The sequence below is a fragment of the Bufo gargarizans genome, chromosome 1 (assembly GCF_014858855.1).
Source record: "Bufo gargarizans isolate SCDJY-AF-19 chromosome 1, ASM1485885v1, whole genome shotgun sequence".
NCBI lineage: Eukaryota > Metazoa > Chordata > Amphibia > Anura > Bufonidae > Bufo > Bufo gargarizans.
Window position 1 is genome coordinate 589679057 of NC_058080.1, and position 17697 is coordinate 589696753.

Genomic DNA, 17697 nt, shown 5'->3' on the forward strand with positions numbered 1-17697 from the left:
TAAAGCAGAAGCATATGATTTAGTCCAACCTATTTCTAATTTAGAACAATGTCAAATAGTCAAATAAACACAATCTTAAAATGTAAATTAATGCAAACCCATGGACAAAGTTCAATCCTATTATGAGTAGTCATGATGAAACTCAAGAACTCCTTATCGTTTTATACTACTTCAATGCAAACACTCCATTTATATACAGGCTCGGACTGGCCCACAGGGGTACAGGTGAATTCCCTGAGCGAGGTGGGCCCCTAGTCACCCACCCCCTGCACAAGTGGCACATAACACAGTAGACTTACTGCACTACATACATATACTCAATGTACAGCACCATAACCAGCCTATGTTCTTATAAAAAACCTTATAGATTATTAAAGAAACTCCCCAGTGTATTATTATAGACACGATCAGAGCTGAGATGACTTCTAGGTATAGAGGAAAGCTAGCCAGTGTCCTCTTCTGCCCAGGACCTACCTTCTCAAAAGTTCTACAGGAACCCCCATATTAAGTAATCTGGTAGCATCTTGCTGCTGTGTGAGTAGGTAATATTTGAATGTATCCATACGGAGGGCCCCCAAAATAAATTTTACTGGTGGGCCCCAGGCACCCCAGTCTGACACTGTTTATATCCATAAATATATTATGTACCTATGTCAAGGCAAGACTAAACATATGAAACTAACCTTCCTATTTGTCTCTAACCCTAACCCTGCTGCCATATCCCCTATACGTTATTGTGAACTCCCACTCCTATTCCTTAAACAATTGTACAGTTTAATAAAGTTTTCAACACCCTTGCAACGATCCTTCTTCACTTATGGACTACACGGATCTGTTTCCAAGTATGGTGACATTTCAAATGGAAATCTGATAGGTGTCCTATCAAAACGTGTTACTTTTCTATTCAGGATAACTGTTTGAAATAAAGAGAAATAACACCACAATCATCCCAATTGTACAGTGAGTAATAATATTCTCATTGTCTATTGCTGCTCCATTTCCATGCCTTCACGTAGATCAGATAGCTGAAAAGGAGACATGCTGTTTTTTCCTGTTCCCATCTGATTGCAAAGCATATTGGGATGACATGAACTACAGGGGACTTCCTTTCTATCTACTGAAGAGCAGCCGTGATTATTATTGCTGTCAGTAATACATTAGGAGTCACTGACTTAGCAGTAGGTGCTCGGTTTGCAGGAAATTGCCGTACTTAGATTCTGCCATATGATGGTAGACAGAATTGAAGACGCAAAGCTTTGTTTCTAGGGAAGAGGTTGTGGATGAACACTGTAATTCAACTTAACGTGTTAACCTTTAATTTCTTGCCAAAGTGAGGCAATGTCAAAGCCGTGAAGTAATATATATTTTCTTTACTAATTATGTGAGTTCTTACAGATACATCAGCAGTAGAGAACAGTACATATAGCTTGTGTTCATCCCTAATTTAAATAGCAGATTTAACAATGGATAATACAGAACTTCCATCCAAGTATGCCTGCCTGAGTTTTAAGGCAACCTCAAATGGGCAGCACAGTGGCTCAGTGGTTAGCACTGGTGTCTTGCAGTGCTGGGATCCTAGGTTTGAATTGGACGATGGGCAACATCCATCTGTAACCTCCCTTCTTGCTTGTGGGCCAATGAGAAGGCTTCAATATCTTTGTCTGAGCTTAGCAACATCCCTAGCAACCAATAGGAAAGTTGCCTACCCCTTACTATATAAGGACCTCCCCAGCAGCCATTTTCTGCAGTTTTTTTGCAGTTCTGAGAGAGAGCAGTGACATTGCTGTGCTCTGTGCTTTTATCTGGATCCTATTCCTTATCCAATTACATTAGATAGTTAGCTCATATATATAATACAGATAGTCAGTGTAGGTTAGATAGTGATATAGTGTAGCTGATAGGTTCCAGTGCAAGGTGTTAGGTAGTGTGATAGGAATTACTGTTTCTCTGCTGTCCATACATACATGCTACAGACATAGTGCTGTGATGTCACCACAATACTTAGTGCACCAATCAGTAATATCTACTCAGACCTGATAACATGTGAAGTTGTATGTATTGCGCAAAAAATGCACATCATTAGTGCCGAATGGTGTCATGTGTATAACTAGTGCATAATATTGGTACAGCCTACATTTATCAATTATCCTCAATACAATTTGTTGTTTTATTGTTATAGCAAAAGCAAAGTCTATTCTCCAGGCCCATTAGGTCCATGTTTTATTTTATTTTTTATAATTGTACTTTCTTCAAGCTGGTAGCCTTGATTACTTAATCACAATTGATAAGATATGTCTATATTTCATGTGTATTATGAGTATTATAGAGAGCTGTTTGAAGAGGTTGTGGTGGTTCGGTGAGTGCCACAGCCTTGTCACAGCTTACCCAGCCCAGAACCATCTATTGCTTAGAGGCTGTGCTTGGCATTGCAGCTAAGCCATAGTCACTTAAATTGGACTGAACTGCGCCTAAGGCCTCATGCACACGACCGTTGTTGTGTTCCGTTCCGCAAAATGGGGTTCCGTTGTTCCATGTGTGTCTCCGTGTTTTTTAGCGGTCCCATTGACTTGAATGGGTCCACGAACCGTTTTCCGCGAAAATAATAGGACAGGTTATATTTTTTTGATGGACTGGAAACATGGATCACGGGCACGGATGAGAAACGGTGCATTAGCCGAGTGTTCAACGGACCCATTGAAAGTCAATAGGTCCTCAGAAAATAGCGGAACAACGGACATCGGAAACTGTTGTGTGCATGAGGCCTTAGCCATGTGACTGAGTAACATGACATCACTGACCTAGGAAGAGGCTGCGATACTCACTGGAGTGCTGTGGTCTCTTCAAACAGCTGATCAGTGGGGGTTCCAGGAGTCAGAACCCCACCAATCAGATACTGATGACCTATCATGAGGATAGGTCATCAGTATTACATAGTAACATAGTAACATAGTACATAAGGCCGAAAAAAGACATTTGTCCATCCAGTTCGGCCTGTCATCCTGCAAGTTGATCCAGAGGAAGGCAAAAAAAAAAAAAAAACTGTGAGGTAGAAGCCAATTTTCCCCACTTTAGGGGAATAAAAAATTCCTTCCCGACTCCAATCAGGCAATCAGAATAAATCCCTGGATCAACGACCCCTCTCTAGTAGCTATAGCCTGTAACATTATTACGCTCCAGAAATACATCCAGGCCCCTCTTGAATTCCTTTATTGTGCTCACCATCACCACCTCCTCAGGCAGAGAGTTCCATAGTCTCACTGCTCGTACCGTAAAGAATCCTTTTCTATGTTTGTGTACAAACCTTCTTTCCTCCAGACGCAGAGGATGTCCCCTCATCACAGTCCTGGGGATAAATAGCTGATGGGATAGATCTCTGTACTGATCCCTGATATATTTAGACATATTAATTAGATCTCCCCTCAGTTGTCTTTTTTCTAAAGTGAATAGCCCTAATTTTAATAATCTTTCAGGGTACTGTAGTTGCCCCATTCCAGTTATTACTTTAGATGCCCTCCTCTGGACCTTCTCCAGCTCTGCTATGTCTGCCTTGTTTACAGGCGCCCAGAACTGTACACAGTACTCCATGTGAGGTCTGACTAGCGATTTGTAAAGTGGTAGGACTATGTTCTTATCACGGGAATCTATGCCCCTTCTGATGCAACCCATTATCTTATTGGCCTTGGCAGCAGCTGCCTGACACTGGCTTTTGCAGCTTAGTTTGCTGTTTATTAAAATTCCTAGATCCTTTTCCATGTCAGTGTTACCGAGTGTTTTACCATTTAGTATGTACGGGTGACTTGCATTTTTCCTTCCCATGTGCATAACTTAACATTTATCAGTGTTAAACCTTATCTGCCCAAGCCTCCAATCTATCCAGATCCCTCTGTAGTAGCATACTGTCCTCATCAGTGTAGATTACTTTACACAGTTTAGTGTCATCTGCGAAAATTGATACTTTACTATGCAAGCCTTCTACAAGATCATTAATAAATATATTGAAGAGAATAGGGCCCAATACTGACCCCTGAGGTACCCCACTAGTGACAGTGACCCAATCTGAGTGTGTACCGTTAATAACCACCCTCTGTTTTCTATCCGTGAGCCAGTTACTTACCCACATACAGACGTTTTCTGCCAGTCCGAGCATTCTCATTTTATATACTAACCTTTTATGTAATACAGTGTCAAATGCTTTGGAAAAGTCCAGATATACGACATCCATTGATCCGCCGCTGTCAAGTCTAGAATTTACCTCCTCATAGAAACTGATTAAATTAGTTTGACATGACCGATCCCTCACGAAGCCATGCTGATATGGCGTTATTTGCTTATTTCCGTTGAGATGCTCTAATATAGCATCTCTCAGAAAACCTTCAAACAGTTTACCCACAACAGATATCCTCTTCAAGTGTATCCGTAACAATGGTACTATAGAGAAATGTTACTCATGGAACCTATGGTGTCCTGTGTTTTCTGCCTTAGTGCACAAGTAAATCTCTAAGAATATCACAGGTTATAGTAAGAAGATTCTGGAGAACATTTGCAGATCCAGGAAGTAATTTTGCCAGATCTGGAGTCGGGAAGGAATGCTTTTTCCTAAGATGAGGAAAATAGGCTTCTGTCTCATGAAGAAGGTTTTTTGCCTTCCTCTGAAATCACATTGCAGGATAACAGGCTGAGCTATGTTCCTACAGTATGTTATGATATAGACTTCTAAAAAATGTACCTAGCAAGGCAAATAAGCATTGCCAATGAGTCTTCTGATTAGTAAGTAGCAGGCCTAATCTGAGAAACATTAACAGCCAAGTGATTAGTTGGCATTGAGAGTCACAGTGTGGTCTGGTTGACTGGAGTTTTTTACCCCAACAGTGTGTTGTAATGTGTAGGCCGTGAAGTAGCATCAGTAAGAGGGCCTCAGATACTGTATCTGATGCCATTTATAGCACTGCTGTCTTATCTGGCCCAAGGGCAACTAGAACTTCTCACCTCCTATATGAGATATGTTTTTCAGGGCATGCTGCCATTTTAAAACTCAACAAAACTCTATTCCTGATATTTTTTTAAACTAGTTTATTATACCAGGGAAAAACTTCTTCGTCTTGATACACAATACAGCAATGCAGTTGTCCATAGAAGTAGTTCTGTACATTAACTTCTTCCTTCACCAAAAGGACCATGGCCAAAAGCGCTGGTGGTGTGGTTGGATCAGAGAGATGTTCTATGGTTAATTTACAAGTTGATGCAAACATTTTGTGTGCAATAGCAATATTTCTATATAATAGCTCACATCAAGTTATATCAGAATCATTATTGGCTGAAATTAATTTACATGAAATACCCACATAGTGCTAGTAACAGAACTTTCTGTAATTGGGTAACTCATTAGGGTATAGTATAGTATTGTATCGTACATATAAAAATAAATGTATTTTTGGAGTTGTAATTTTATTCTGTCTTTCTCACAGATCACGTGGTAGGCCACGAAAATCCCACCATCATCGTTATCAACATTCTCGCTCTCCAAGCACTGAGTCTAGAACCTATGAAAACAGGTGACTTCTTAATGAAAAAAGTAGATACACTACTGTGCAAAAGTCTTAGGAATAAATGCTGCAAAGTAAAAAGCTTTAAAAATGTGTTAATAGTTTATTTTTACCAATTAACAAAATGCAAAGTGAACGAACAAAACAGAAATCAAAATCAAATCAGTATTTGGTGTGTCCACTAGAGTTGAGCGAACACCTGGATGTTCGGGTTCGAGAAGTTCGGCCGAACATCCCGGAAATGTTCGGGTTCGGGATCCGAACCCGATCCGAACTTCGTCCCGAACCCGAACCCCATTGAAGTCAATGGGGACCCGAACTTTTCGGCACTAAAAAGGCTGTAAAACAGCCCAGGAAAGAGCTAGAGGGCTGCAAAAGGCAGCAACATGTAGGTAAATCCCCTGCAAACAAATGTGGATAGGGAAATGAATTAAAATAAAAATTAAATAAATAAAAATTAACCAAAATCAATTGGAGAGAGGTTCCATAGCAGAGAATCTGGCTTCCCGTCACCCACCACTGGAACAGTCCATTCTCAGATATTTAGGCCCCGGCACCCAGGCAGAGGAGAGAGGTCCCGTAACAGAGAATCTGTCTTCATGTCAGCAGAGAATTAGTCTGCATGTCATAGCAGAGAATGAGGCTTCACGTCAGCCACCACTGCAACAGTCCATTGGCATATATTTAGGCCCAGCACACACACAGGCAGAGGAGAGAGGTCCCGTAACAGACAATCTGGCTTCATGTCAGCAGAGAATCAGTCTGCATGTCATAGCAGAGAATCAGGCTTCACGTCAGCCACCACTGCAACAGTCCATTGGCATATATTTAGGCCCAGCACACACACAGGCAGAGGAGAGAGGTCCCGTAACAGAGAATCTGGCTTCATGTCAGCAGAGAATTAGTCTGCATGTCATAGCAGAGAATGAGGCTTCACGTCACCCACCACTGCAACAGTCCATTGGCATATATTTAGGCCTAGCACACAGGCAGAGCAGAGAGGTCCCGTAACAGACAATCTGGCTTCATGTCAGCAGAGAATCAGTCTGCATGTCATAGCAGAGAATGAGGCTTCACGTCAGCCACCACTGCAACAGTCCATTGGCATATATTTAGGCCTAGCACACAGGCAGAGCAGAGAGGTCCCGTAACAGACAATCTGGCTTCATGTCAGCAGAGAATCAGTCTGCATGTCATAGCAGAGAATCAGGCTTCACGTCAGCCACCACTGCAACAGTCCATTGTCATAAATTTAGGCCCAGCACCCAGGCAGAGGAGAGAGGTCCCGTAACAGACAATCTGGCTTCATGTCAGCAGAGAATTAGTCTGCATGTCATAGCAGAGAATCAGGCTTCATGTCAGCCACCACTGCAACAGTCCATTGGCATATATTTAGGCCCAGCACCCAGGCAGAGGAGGGAGGTCCCGTAACAGAGAATCTGTCTTCATGTCAGCAGAGAATCAGTCTGCATGTCATAGCAGAGAATGAGGCTTCACGTCACCCACCACTGCAACAGTCCATTGGCATATATTTAGGCCTAGCACACAGGCAGAGCAGAGAGGTCCCGTAACAGACAATCTGGCTTCATGTCAGCAGAGAATCAGTCTGCATGTCATAGCAGAGAATGAGGCTTCACGTCAGCCACCACTGCAACAGTCCATTGGCATATATTTAGGCCTAGCACACAGGCAGAGCAGAGAGGTCCCGTAACAGACAATCTGGCTTCATGTCAGCAGAGAATCAGTCTGCATGTCATAGCAGAGAATCAGGCTTCACGTCAGCCACCACTGCAACAGTCCATTGTCATAAATTTAGGCCCAGCACCCAGGCAGAGGAGAGAGGTCCCGTAACAGACAATCTGGCTTCATGTCAGCAGAGAATTAGTCTGCATGTCATAGCAGAGAATCAGGCTTCATGTCAGCCACCACTGCAACAGTCCATTGGCATATATTTAGGCCCAGCACCCAGGCAGAGGAGGGAGGTCCCGTAACAGAGAATCTGTCTTCATGTCAGCAGAGAATCAGTCTGCATGTCATAGCAGAGAATGAGGCTTCACGTCACCCACCACTGCAACAGTCCATTGGCATATATTTAGGCCTAGCACACAGGCAGAGCAGAGAGGTCCCGTAACAGACAATCTGGCTTCATGTCAGCAGAGAATCAGTCTGCATGTCATAGCAGAGAATCAGGCTTCACGTCAGCCACCACTGCAACAGTCCATTGGCATATATTTAGGCCTAGCACACAGGCAGAGCAGAGAGGTCCCGTAACAGACAATCTGGCTTCATGTCAGCAGAGAATCAGTCTGCATGTCATAGCAGAGAATGAGGCTTCACGTCAGCCACCACTGCAACAGTCCATTGGCATATATTTAGGCCTAGCACACAGGCAGAGCAGAGAGGTCCCGTAACAGAGAATCTGTCTTCATGTCAGCAGAGAATCAGTCTGCATGTCATAGCAGAGAATGAGGCTTCACGTCAGCCACCACTGCAACAGTCCATTGGCATATATTTAGGCCTAGCACACAGGCAGAGGAGAGGTTCATTCAACTTTGGGTAGCCTCGCAATATAATGGTAAAATGAAAATAAAAATAGGATTGAATGAGGAAGTGCCCTGGAGTCCAATAATATATGGTTATGGGGAGGTAGTTAATGTCTAATCTGGACAAGGGACGGACAGGTCCTGTGGGATCCATGCCTGGTTCATTTTTATGAACGTCAGCTTGTCCACATTGGCTGTAGACAGGCGGCTGCGTTTGTCTGTAATGACGCCCCCTGCCGTGCTGAATACACGTTCAGACAAAACGCTGGCTGCCGGGCAGGCCAGCACCTCCAAGGCATAAAAGGCTAGCTCTGGCCACGTGGACAATTTAGAGACCCAGAAGTTGAATGGGGCCGAACCATCAGTCAGTACGTGGAGGGGTGTGCACACGTACTGTTCCACCATGTTAGTGAAATGTTGCCTCCTGCTAACACGTTGCGTATCAGGTGGTGGTGCAGTTAGCTGTGGCGTGTTGACAAAAGTTTTCCACATCTCTGCCATGCTAACCCTGCCCTCAGAGGAGCTGGCCGTGACACAGCTGCCTTGGCGACCTCTTGCTCCTCCTCTGCCTTGGCCTTGGGCTTCCACTTGTTCCCCTGTGACATTTGGGAATGCTCTCAGTAGCGCGTCTACCAACGTGCGCTTGTACTCGCGCATCTTCCTATCACGCTCCAGTGCAGGAAGTAAGGTGGGCACATTGTCTTTGTAGCGTGGATCCAGCAGGGTGGCAACCCAGTAGTCCGCACAGGTTAAAATGTGGGCAACTCTGCTGTCGTTGCGCAGGCACTGCAGCATGTAGTCGCTCATGTGTGCCAGGCTGCCCAGGGGTAAGGACAAGCTGTCCTCTGTGGGAGGCGTATCGTCATCGTCCTGCCTTTCCCCCCAGCCACGCACCAGTGATGGACCCGAGCTGCGTTGGGTGCCACCCCGCTGTGACCATGCTTCATCCTCATCCTCCTCCACCTCCTCCTCATCCTCGTCCTCCTCGTCCTCCAGTAGTGGGCCCTGGCTGGCCACATTTGTACCTGGCCTCTGCTGTTGCCAAAAACCTCCCTCTGAGTCACTTCGAAGAGACTGGCCTGAAAGTGCTAAAAATGACCCCTCTTCCTCCTCCTCCTCCTCCTCCTGGGCCACCTCCTCTTCCATCATCGCCCTAAGTGTTTTCTCAAGGAGACATAGAAGTGGTATTGTAACGCTGATAACGGTGTCATCGCCACTGGCCATGTTGGTGGAGTACTCGAAACAGCGCAACAGGGCACACAGGTCTCGCATGGAGGCCCAGTCATTGGTGGTGAAGTGGTGCTGTTCTGTAGTGCGACTGACCCGTGCGTGCTGCAGCTGAAACTCCACTATGGCCTGCTGCTGCTCGCACAGTCTGTCCAGCATGTGCAAGGTGGAGTTCCACCTGGTGGGCACGTCGCATATGAGGCGGTGAGCGGGAAGGCCGAAGTTACGCTGTAGCGCAGACAGGCGAGCAGCAGCAGGATGTGAACGCCGGAAGCGCGAACAGACGGCCCGCACTTTATGCAGCAGCTCTGACATGTCGGGGTAGTTGTGAATGAACTTCTGCACCACCAAATTCAGCACATGCGCCAAGCAAGGGATGTGCGTCAAATTGGCTAGTCCCAGAGCTGCAACGAGATTTCGCCCATTATCACACACCACCAGGCCGGGCTTGAGGCTCACCGGCAGCAACCACTCGTTGGTCTGTTGTTCTATACCCCGCCACAACTCCTGTGCGGTGTGGGGCCTGTCCCCCAAACATATGAGTTTCAGAATGGCCTGCTGACGTTTACCCCGGGCTGTGCTGAAGTTGGTGGTGAAGGTGTGTGGCTGACTGGATGAGCAGGTGGAAGAAGAGGAGGAGGAAGCCGAGAAGGAGGAGGTGGCAACAGGAGGCAAAGAATGTTGCCCTGCGATCCTTGGCGGCGGAAGGACGTGCGCCAAACAGCTCTCCGCCTGGGGCCCAGCTGCCACTACATTTACCCAGTGTGCAGTTAGGGAGATATAGCGTCCCTGGCCGTGCTTACTGGTCCACGTATCTGTGGTTAGGTGGACCTTGCCACAGATGGCGTTGCGCAGTGCACACTTGATTTTATCGGATACTTGGTTGTGCAGGGAAGGCACGGCTCTCTTGGAGAAGTAGTGCCGGCTGGGAACAACATACTGTGGGACAGCAAGCGACATGAGCTGTTTGAAGCTGTCTGTGTCCACCAGCCTAAATGACAGCATTTCATAGGCCAGTAGTTTAGAAATGCTGGCATTCAGGGCCAGGGATCGAGGGTGGCTAGGTGGGAATTTACGCTTTCTATCAAATGTTTGTGAGATGGAGAGCTGAACGCTGGCGTGTGACATGGTTGAGACGCTTGGTGACGGAGGTGGTGGTGGTGGTGTTGGTGGTACATCCCCTGTTTGCTGGGCGGCAGGTGCCAACGTTCCTCCAGAGGCGGAGGAAGAGGCCGAGGCGGCAGCAGCAGAATAGGCCGAGGCGGCAGCAGCAGAAGAGGTAGCAGGGGGAGCCTGAGTGACTTCCTTGGTTTTAAGGTGTTTACTCCACTGCAGTTCATGCTTTGCATGCAGGTGCCTGGTCATGCAGGTTGTGCTCAGGTTCAGAACGTTAATGCCTCGCTTCAGGCTCTGATGGCACAGCGTGCAAACCACTCGGGTCTTGTCGTCAGCACATTGTTTGAAGAAGTGCCATGCCAGGGAACTCCTTGAAGCTGCCTTTGGGGTGCTCGGTCCCAGATGGCGGCGGTCAGTAGCAGGCGGAGTCTCTTGGCGGCGGGTGTTCTGCTTTTGCCCACTGCTCCCTCTTTTGCTACGCTGTTGGCTCGGTCTCACCACTGCCTCTTCCTCCGAACTGTGAAAGTCAGTGGCACGACCTTCATTCCATGTGGGGTCTAGGACCTCATCGTCCCCTGCATCGTCTTCCACCCAGTCTTGATCCCTGACCTCCTGTTCAGTCTGCACACTGCAGAAAGACGCAGCAGTTGGCACCTGTGTTTCGTCATCATCAGAGACATGCTGAGGTGGTATTCCCATGTCCTCATCATCAGGAAACATAAGTGGTTGTGCGTCAGTGCATTCTATGTCTTTCACCGCTGGGGAAGGGCTAGGTGGATGCCCTTGGGAAACCCTGCCAGCGGAGTCTTCAAACAGCATAAGAGACTGCTGCATAACTTGAGGCTGAGACAGTTTCCCTGGTATGCATGGGGGTGATGTGACAGACTGATGGGGTTGGTTTTCAGGCGCCATCTGTGCGCTTTCTGCAGAAGACTGGGTGGGAGATAATGTGAACGTGCTGGATCCACTGTCGGCCACCCAATTGACTAATGCCTGTACCTGCTCAGGCCTTACCATCCTTAGAACGGCATTGGGCCCCACCATATATCGCTGTAAATTCTGGCGGCTACTGGGACCTGAGGTAGTTGGTACACTAGGACGTGTGGATGTGGCAGAACGGCCACGTCCTCTCCCAGCACCAGAGGGTCCACTAACACCACCACGACCATGTCCACGTCCGCGTCCCTTACTAGATGTTTTTCTCATTGTTATGGTTCACCACAACAACAAATATATTATTTGGCCCAATGTATTGTATTCAAATTCAGCGGGATATAAATTTGAGGCCTAGTATTTAGGCGCTGGGTGACCGGTATGGATTTAGTGACAGAATTAGACTTGGAAATGCACAGAAGCGTGTGTGTGAAGTTATTCTGAATGACCCTATGTGCACCTTCAATATGATCTACCCTTTTAGGGATAGATTTCAAATAGCTCTGATATAGCAGAAACGACTAAATTATGAAATTGCTAAATTGGGAATTGTATTTCAACCCAGAACAAAAAATGTGCTTTGACGGACACTAAATAACTTTCCCAGCCACAACAGGACAGCGGTAACGAGAGATTTAGCGGGATATAAATTTGAGGCCTAGTATTTAGGCGCTGGGTGACAGGTATGGGTTTAGTGCCAGAATTAGACTTGGAAATACACAGTAGCGGGTGTGTGTGAAGTTATTCTGAATGACCCAATGTGCACCTTGAATATTATATACCCTTTTAGGGATAGATTTCAAATAGCTCTGATATAGCAGAAACCACTAAATTATGAAATTGCTAAATTGGGAATTGTATTTCAACCCAGAACAAGAAATGTGCTTGAACGGACACTAAATAACTCGCCCAGCTACAGCACTAAGGACAGATTTAGCGGGATATAAATTTGAGGCCTAGTATTTAGGCGCTGGGTGACAGGTATGGGTTTAGTGCCAGAATTAGACTTGGAAATACACAGTAGCGGGTGTGTGTGAAGTTATTCTGAATGACCCAATGTGCACCTTGAATATTATATACCCTTTTAGGGATAGATTTCAAATAGCTCTGATATAGCAGAAACCACTAAATTATGAAATTGCTAAATTGGGAATTGTATTTCAACCCAGAACAAGAAATGTGCTTGAACGGACACTAAATAACTCGCCCAGCTACAGCACTAGGGACAGATTTAGCGGGATATAAATTTGAGGCCTAGTATTTAGGCGCTGGGTGACAGGTATGGGTTTAGTGCCAGAATTAGACTTGGAAATACACAGTAGCGGGTGTGTGTGAAGTTATTCTGAATGACCCAATGTGCACCTTGAATATTATATACCCTTTTAGGGATAGATTTCAAATAGCTCTGATATAGCAGAAACCACTAAATTATGAAATTGCTAAATTGGGAATTGTATTTCAACCCAGAACAAGAAATGTGCTTGAACGGACACTAAATAACTCGCCCAGCTACAGCACTAAGGACAGATTTAGCGGGATATAAATTTGAGGCCTAGTATTTAGGCGCTGGGTGACAGGTATGGGTTTAGTGCCAGAATTAGACTTGGAAATACACAGTAGCGGGTGTGTGTGAAGTTATTCTGAATGACCCAATGTGCACCTTGAATATTATATACCCTTTTAGGGATAGATTTCAAATAGCTCTGATATAGCAGAAACCACTAAATTATGAAATTGCTAAATTGGGAATTGTATTTCAACCCAGAACAAGAAATGTGCTTGAACGGACACTAAATAACTCGCCCAGCTACAGCACTAGGGACAGATTTAGCGGGATATAAATTTGAGGCCTAGTATTTAGGCGCTGGGTGACAGGTATGGGTTTAGTGCCAGAATTAGACTTGGAAATACACAGTAGCGGGTGTGTGTGAAGTTATTCTGAATGACCCAATGTGCACCTTGAATATTATATACCCTTTTAGGGATAGATTTCAAATAGCTCTGATATAGCAGAAACCACTAAATTATGAAATTGCTAAATTGGGAATTGTATTTCAACCCAGAAAAAGAAATGTGCTTGAACGGACACTAAATAACTCGCCCAGCTACAGCACTAAGGACAGATTTAGCGGGATATAAATTTGAGGCCTAGTATTTAGGCGCTGGGTGACCGGTATGGATTTAGTGTGGAATTAGACTGGGATATGGCCAAAAAATAAACAGACTATTGCTGGTTAAATGCACTTGGTGTGACAGCTTCACCCTGATGTAGGCTTTAGCCAAAAAACAACCACACCATTGAGGGTTAAATGCACTTGGTGACAGGCGCAGCTTGCTCCTGATTTTGTATATGGCCAAAAAATGAACAGACTATTGCTGGTTAAATGCACTTGGTGTGAACAGCTTCACCCTGATGTAGGCTTTAGCCAAAAAACAACCACACCATTGAGGGTTAAATGCACTTAGTGACAGGCGCAGCTTGCCCCTGATTTTGTATATGGCCAAAAAATGAACAGACTATTGCTGGTTAAATGCACTTGGTGTGACAGCTTCACCCTGATGTAGGCTTTAGCCAAAAAACAACCACACCATTGAGGGTTAAATGCACTTGGTCGCAGCTTGTGCTGGCGCACCACAAGACACAAAATGGCCGCCGATCACCCCAGAAAAATGTGACTGACAAACGGTCTGGGCAGCCTAAAAACAGTGAGCAATTGAGGATCAGCAGCTCAATGATCCACAGCTGCAGATCGATCAGTTAATCAAGTCCTTTGGAGGAGTTAATCTGCCTAATCTCGCCCTACTGTCGCAGCCGCAACCTCTCCCTACGCTAATCAGAGCAGAGTGACGGGCGGCGCTATGTGACTCCAGCTTAAATAGAGGCTGGGTCACATGGTGCTCTGGCCAATCACAGCCATGCCAATAGTAGGCATGGCTGTGATGGCCTCTTGGGGCAAGTAGTATGACGCTTGTTGATTGGCTGCTTTGCAGCCTTTCAAAAAGCGCCAAGAAAGCGTCACAAAAGCGCCAAGAAAGCGACGAACACCGAACCCGAACCCGGACTTTTACGAAAATGTCCGGGTTCGGGTCCGTGTCACGGACACCCCAAAATTCGGTACGAACCCGAACTATACAGTTCGAGTTCGCTCATCCCTAGTGTCCACCCTTTGCCTTCAAGAAAACAGCATCAATTCTTCTAGGTACATTTGCATGCAGGTTTTAAAGGAAATTGGCCTAGAGGTTATTCCAAACATCTTGGAAAACTAACCTCAGCTCTTTTATGGATGTAGGCTTGCTCAAATCCTTCTGTCTATTCATATAATCCCAGATTACAGTTGAGATCAGGGCTCTGTGCGTGGCCATATCACCACTCCAGGACTCCTTGTTCTTCTTTAGAGTGAAGATAGTTCTTAATCACATTGGCTGTATGTTTGGGGTCGGTGTCGACTCCCTGATGGTATTAAAAGATGGAGAAGCATCTGCCTGTATTTCTCAGCATTGAGGACACCATTAATCTTGACCAAATCCCCATCTCCATTTGCTCAAATGCAGCCCCAAATTTGCAGTTTTCATGAATTTACCATACTATTATTTTCCACATGTGGTAAAATAACTACCACGTATGATTGTTGGTTATAAAACAGTGCACCTTTCACTTTTTGGGAGTCCTGTTGTATGCATTAAATGTAATGGTTGTCTGTGGGAAATGTCACAGAATAAGCAGCAGCTTAGGTAACTGGTGCTGAGACGATTATTTGCAGCCTCATCTATGACAGTTTCTGTGTTTTATGAAGGTGACAGACAGTTGTCACTGCGTGTGCCCAGATGTTTCAGTAGACCTCTACATGCAGGATCATTTACACCTTTCACACAGCTACCTGGCAGCTGTCACTTATTCTATGCAGTTGGATAAGAAATCTTCCATGTATAAGACTACTAAATTATAAAACCCTTGTTCCATTACCTACTTTGCTTATGGCATTGTAAACACTGTTAGGTAGTAAACAGACAGTAGATATTTAGCCTGTGCTAGCTTTAACCCTAGATAAATGTGAACCCTAGATAAATATTAAGGCAAAGGCACCATGCAGCCCTCGCACAAGAGCAGCATGCAGGCTTCTTGGCATACTGTAGCTGATTTATGCATAGCTAAAGGTTCTTTTACACAGGCCAATGATTTGGGCAAGTGCTTGTTCCTGATCATAGCCAATGAAACAAGGGCTGTGATGTGATCAGCCAACATATGCAAACAAGCATGCATACAAATTTGTCGGCAGCAGATATTCCTGAGTGAACACATCTTCTATGCAGCACCAACAATCATTGTATGTCAGCAGCTTGTCTCTCTGTGTAAACATGGATGTGCTGCCGACCAATGAAATGTCTGGAGATAAGCAATTAGTAATACTACATATGCTAAAAGATGGCTGCATGAAAACGGCAATTAAATGGGTTTTCCCATCTCACCGTGGGGCTAAGCGCCAGCCCTAGATTTCCAGGCTAACAGAAAAATTCTTGTGGGCCAGAAGCAATGGAGCACTGGCCTGCTCACCTTTTTCCATAAACCAAGCCACCTAGACCTGGTGTTAAGTCCCATCTCGATGAGACAACCCCCTTTAAAGAGTGAAGATTTACATTTTGTGTCATCGGCACTCGGTAGAAATCTGCCAGTGAAAAGGACCTACTGTAGATCAGAGGTGTCCAAATGGCCATCCAGCAAATCTAAATACAGAAAGTATTGAGAACCCATCATGATTGGTGGTTTACAAGTCTGTGGAGTAAGGTTTGCCAGTCAAGGAAAGAAATAAAATAATTAATCAGGATGGGAAAAATAATTTCTTTCTAAACAACGGCAAAATATCAAAAGGTGTCAGAGAACCAGCAATGTAAAAATATTACATAAGGCTCTCTTCACATCAGTTTTGTGGCTTCTGGTTATAACAGAAGCCTCAATGCTGTCACTGATTTGTCATACCACAGACACCAGCGATGACCAGCAGAACCCACTGACTTATAATGGAGTCCATTGGGTTTTGTTGAGCTATCCATTGCTTTGAAGATAAAAATAGTATTGCATGCAGCATTATTTTTCCCATTTAAACAAATGATGGAATCTGCAATGGTGACAATGATATGTATCGTTTTCAACCTTATTCGTTTACAGTGTTATTTTAAATATAAAATATTTTTTAAGAAATGTCATATTCCAGTTTTTCTTTTTAAAGATATTGGGGGAGATTAATCAAGACTGGAGCTTTCTACATTGGTCTTGATATTTCCTGCGCATGCCTCCTCATAAGATAAGCTTATCCTCCGGCAGTCCGTGCTCAGAGCTGCTGTACATTTCCAGCTTCATTTGCACCAGAAAACTGGTGTAAGTGTAGATACATTTGCTGTGGCTGGTGACAGCCCCTTCCTTCCCTTTGCCACACACCCCCTTTATGAAAAGTGGCTAAGGTGGCTGAAATAGTTTTTTGACGCCACTTTTCTAATACAAGGGAGATGATGAATCTTTCCTTTTATTTTAATGTTTTGGTGTTTTTTGTTTTTTTTATCTGTATAAAAGGAAAATTTAGAAATATTTTGGTTTTCACATTGTTCACTAGAGTTGATAAATCTTGTTTTCTGTAGCTTGCCTGTCAGCTTTGCCATGTAGACTGGGACAGTGTCAGCAGAGTAATGATAGCGCTGATGATGGCCTTAAAGGGGTATTCCCATCTCAGACAATGGGGGGACCCGCACCTACAACGAGAACGGAGCGGGGAGAGCTGTGGCTTGAGGACCCAGATTTCCCAGGGTCCGTCCACCACCAAGCACTGCTCCTCGCTGCTCCTATAGCGGTAAATGGGAGCGCACGGCGCACGCGCGGCCCCTGCTCCCATTCATTTGTAAGGGGCAGACAGCGCCCCATAAAAATGAATGGAGGGCAGCTGCGCATACGCAGTGCTCCTTCTGTTCATTTCCACGCTCTGTTCTCATTGTAGGTGTGGGTCCCAGAGGTGCCATTCTAGTGATATGCCCCCATTGTCTGAGATGGCAAAACAGAGTGAGATAGCAACATTATCCACACAGATAAGGCTTTGTGTGCATCTTTCATGCTAGTTCCAGGCTTTTGGAAGAGGGTGTGCTGAATTTTATCTTTTTTGTTTTTTGCCAATTGAGTCCCATTTATGTCAGCTGCCATAAAGCACACACATCCGGTTGCACTGTCCAAAGACAATACAGGAGAAAATGTGTCTCCAATATGAAGATTTGATAAATGAAAAGTAAATAGCTAGAATATTAAAAAATGAGACTTTTTTTGTCTATATACCTACATCTAATGGATAAATATG

General features: G+C 45.0%; 1 protein-coding gene across 1 annotated transcript in view; it reads left to right on the forward strand.

Annotated features, from left to right (window-relative positions):
• The window catches only part of SRRM4 (serine/arginine repetitive matrix 4), a 150410-nt gene that overhangs the window by 81434 nt on the left and 51279 nt on the right, over nt 1-17697 (forward strand). The window contains exon 7 of the mRNA XM_044282201.1: nt 5466-5552. Coding sequence (XP_044138136.1) covers nt 5466-5552 — 87 coding nt within the window. The remainder of the gene's footprint in view (nt 1-5465; nt 5553-17697) is intronic.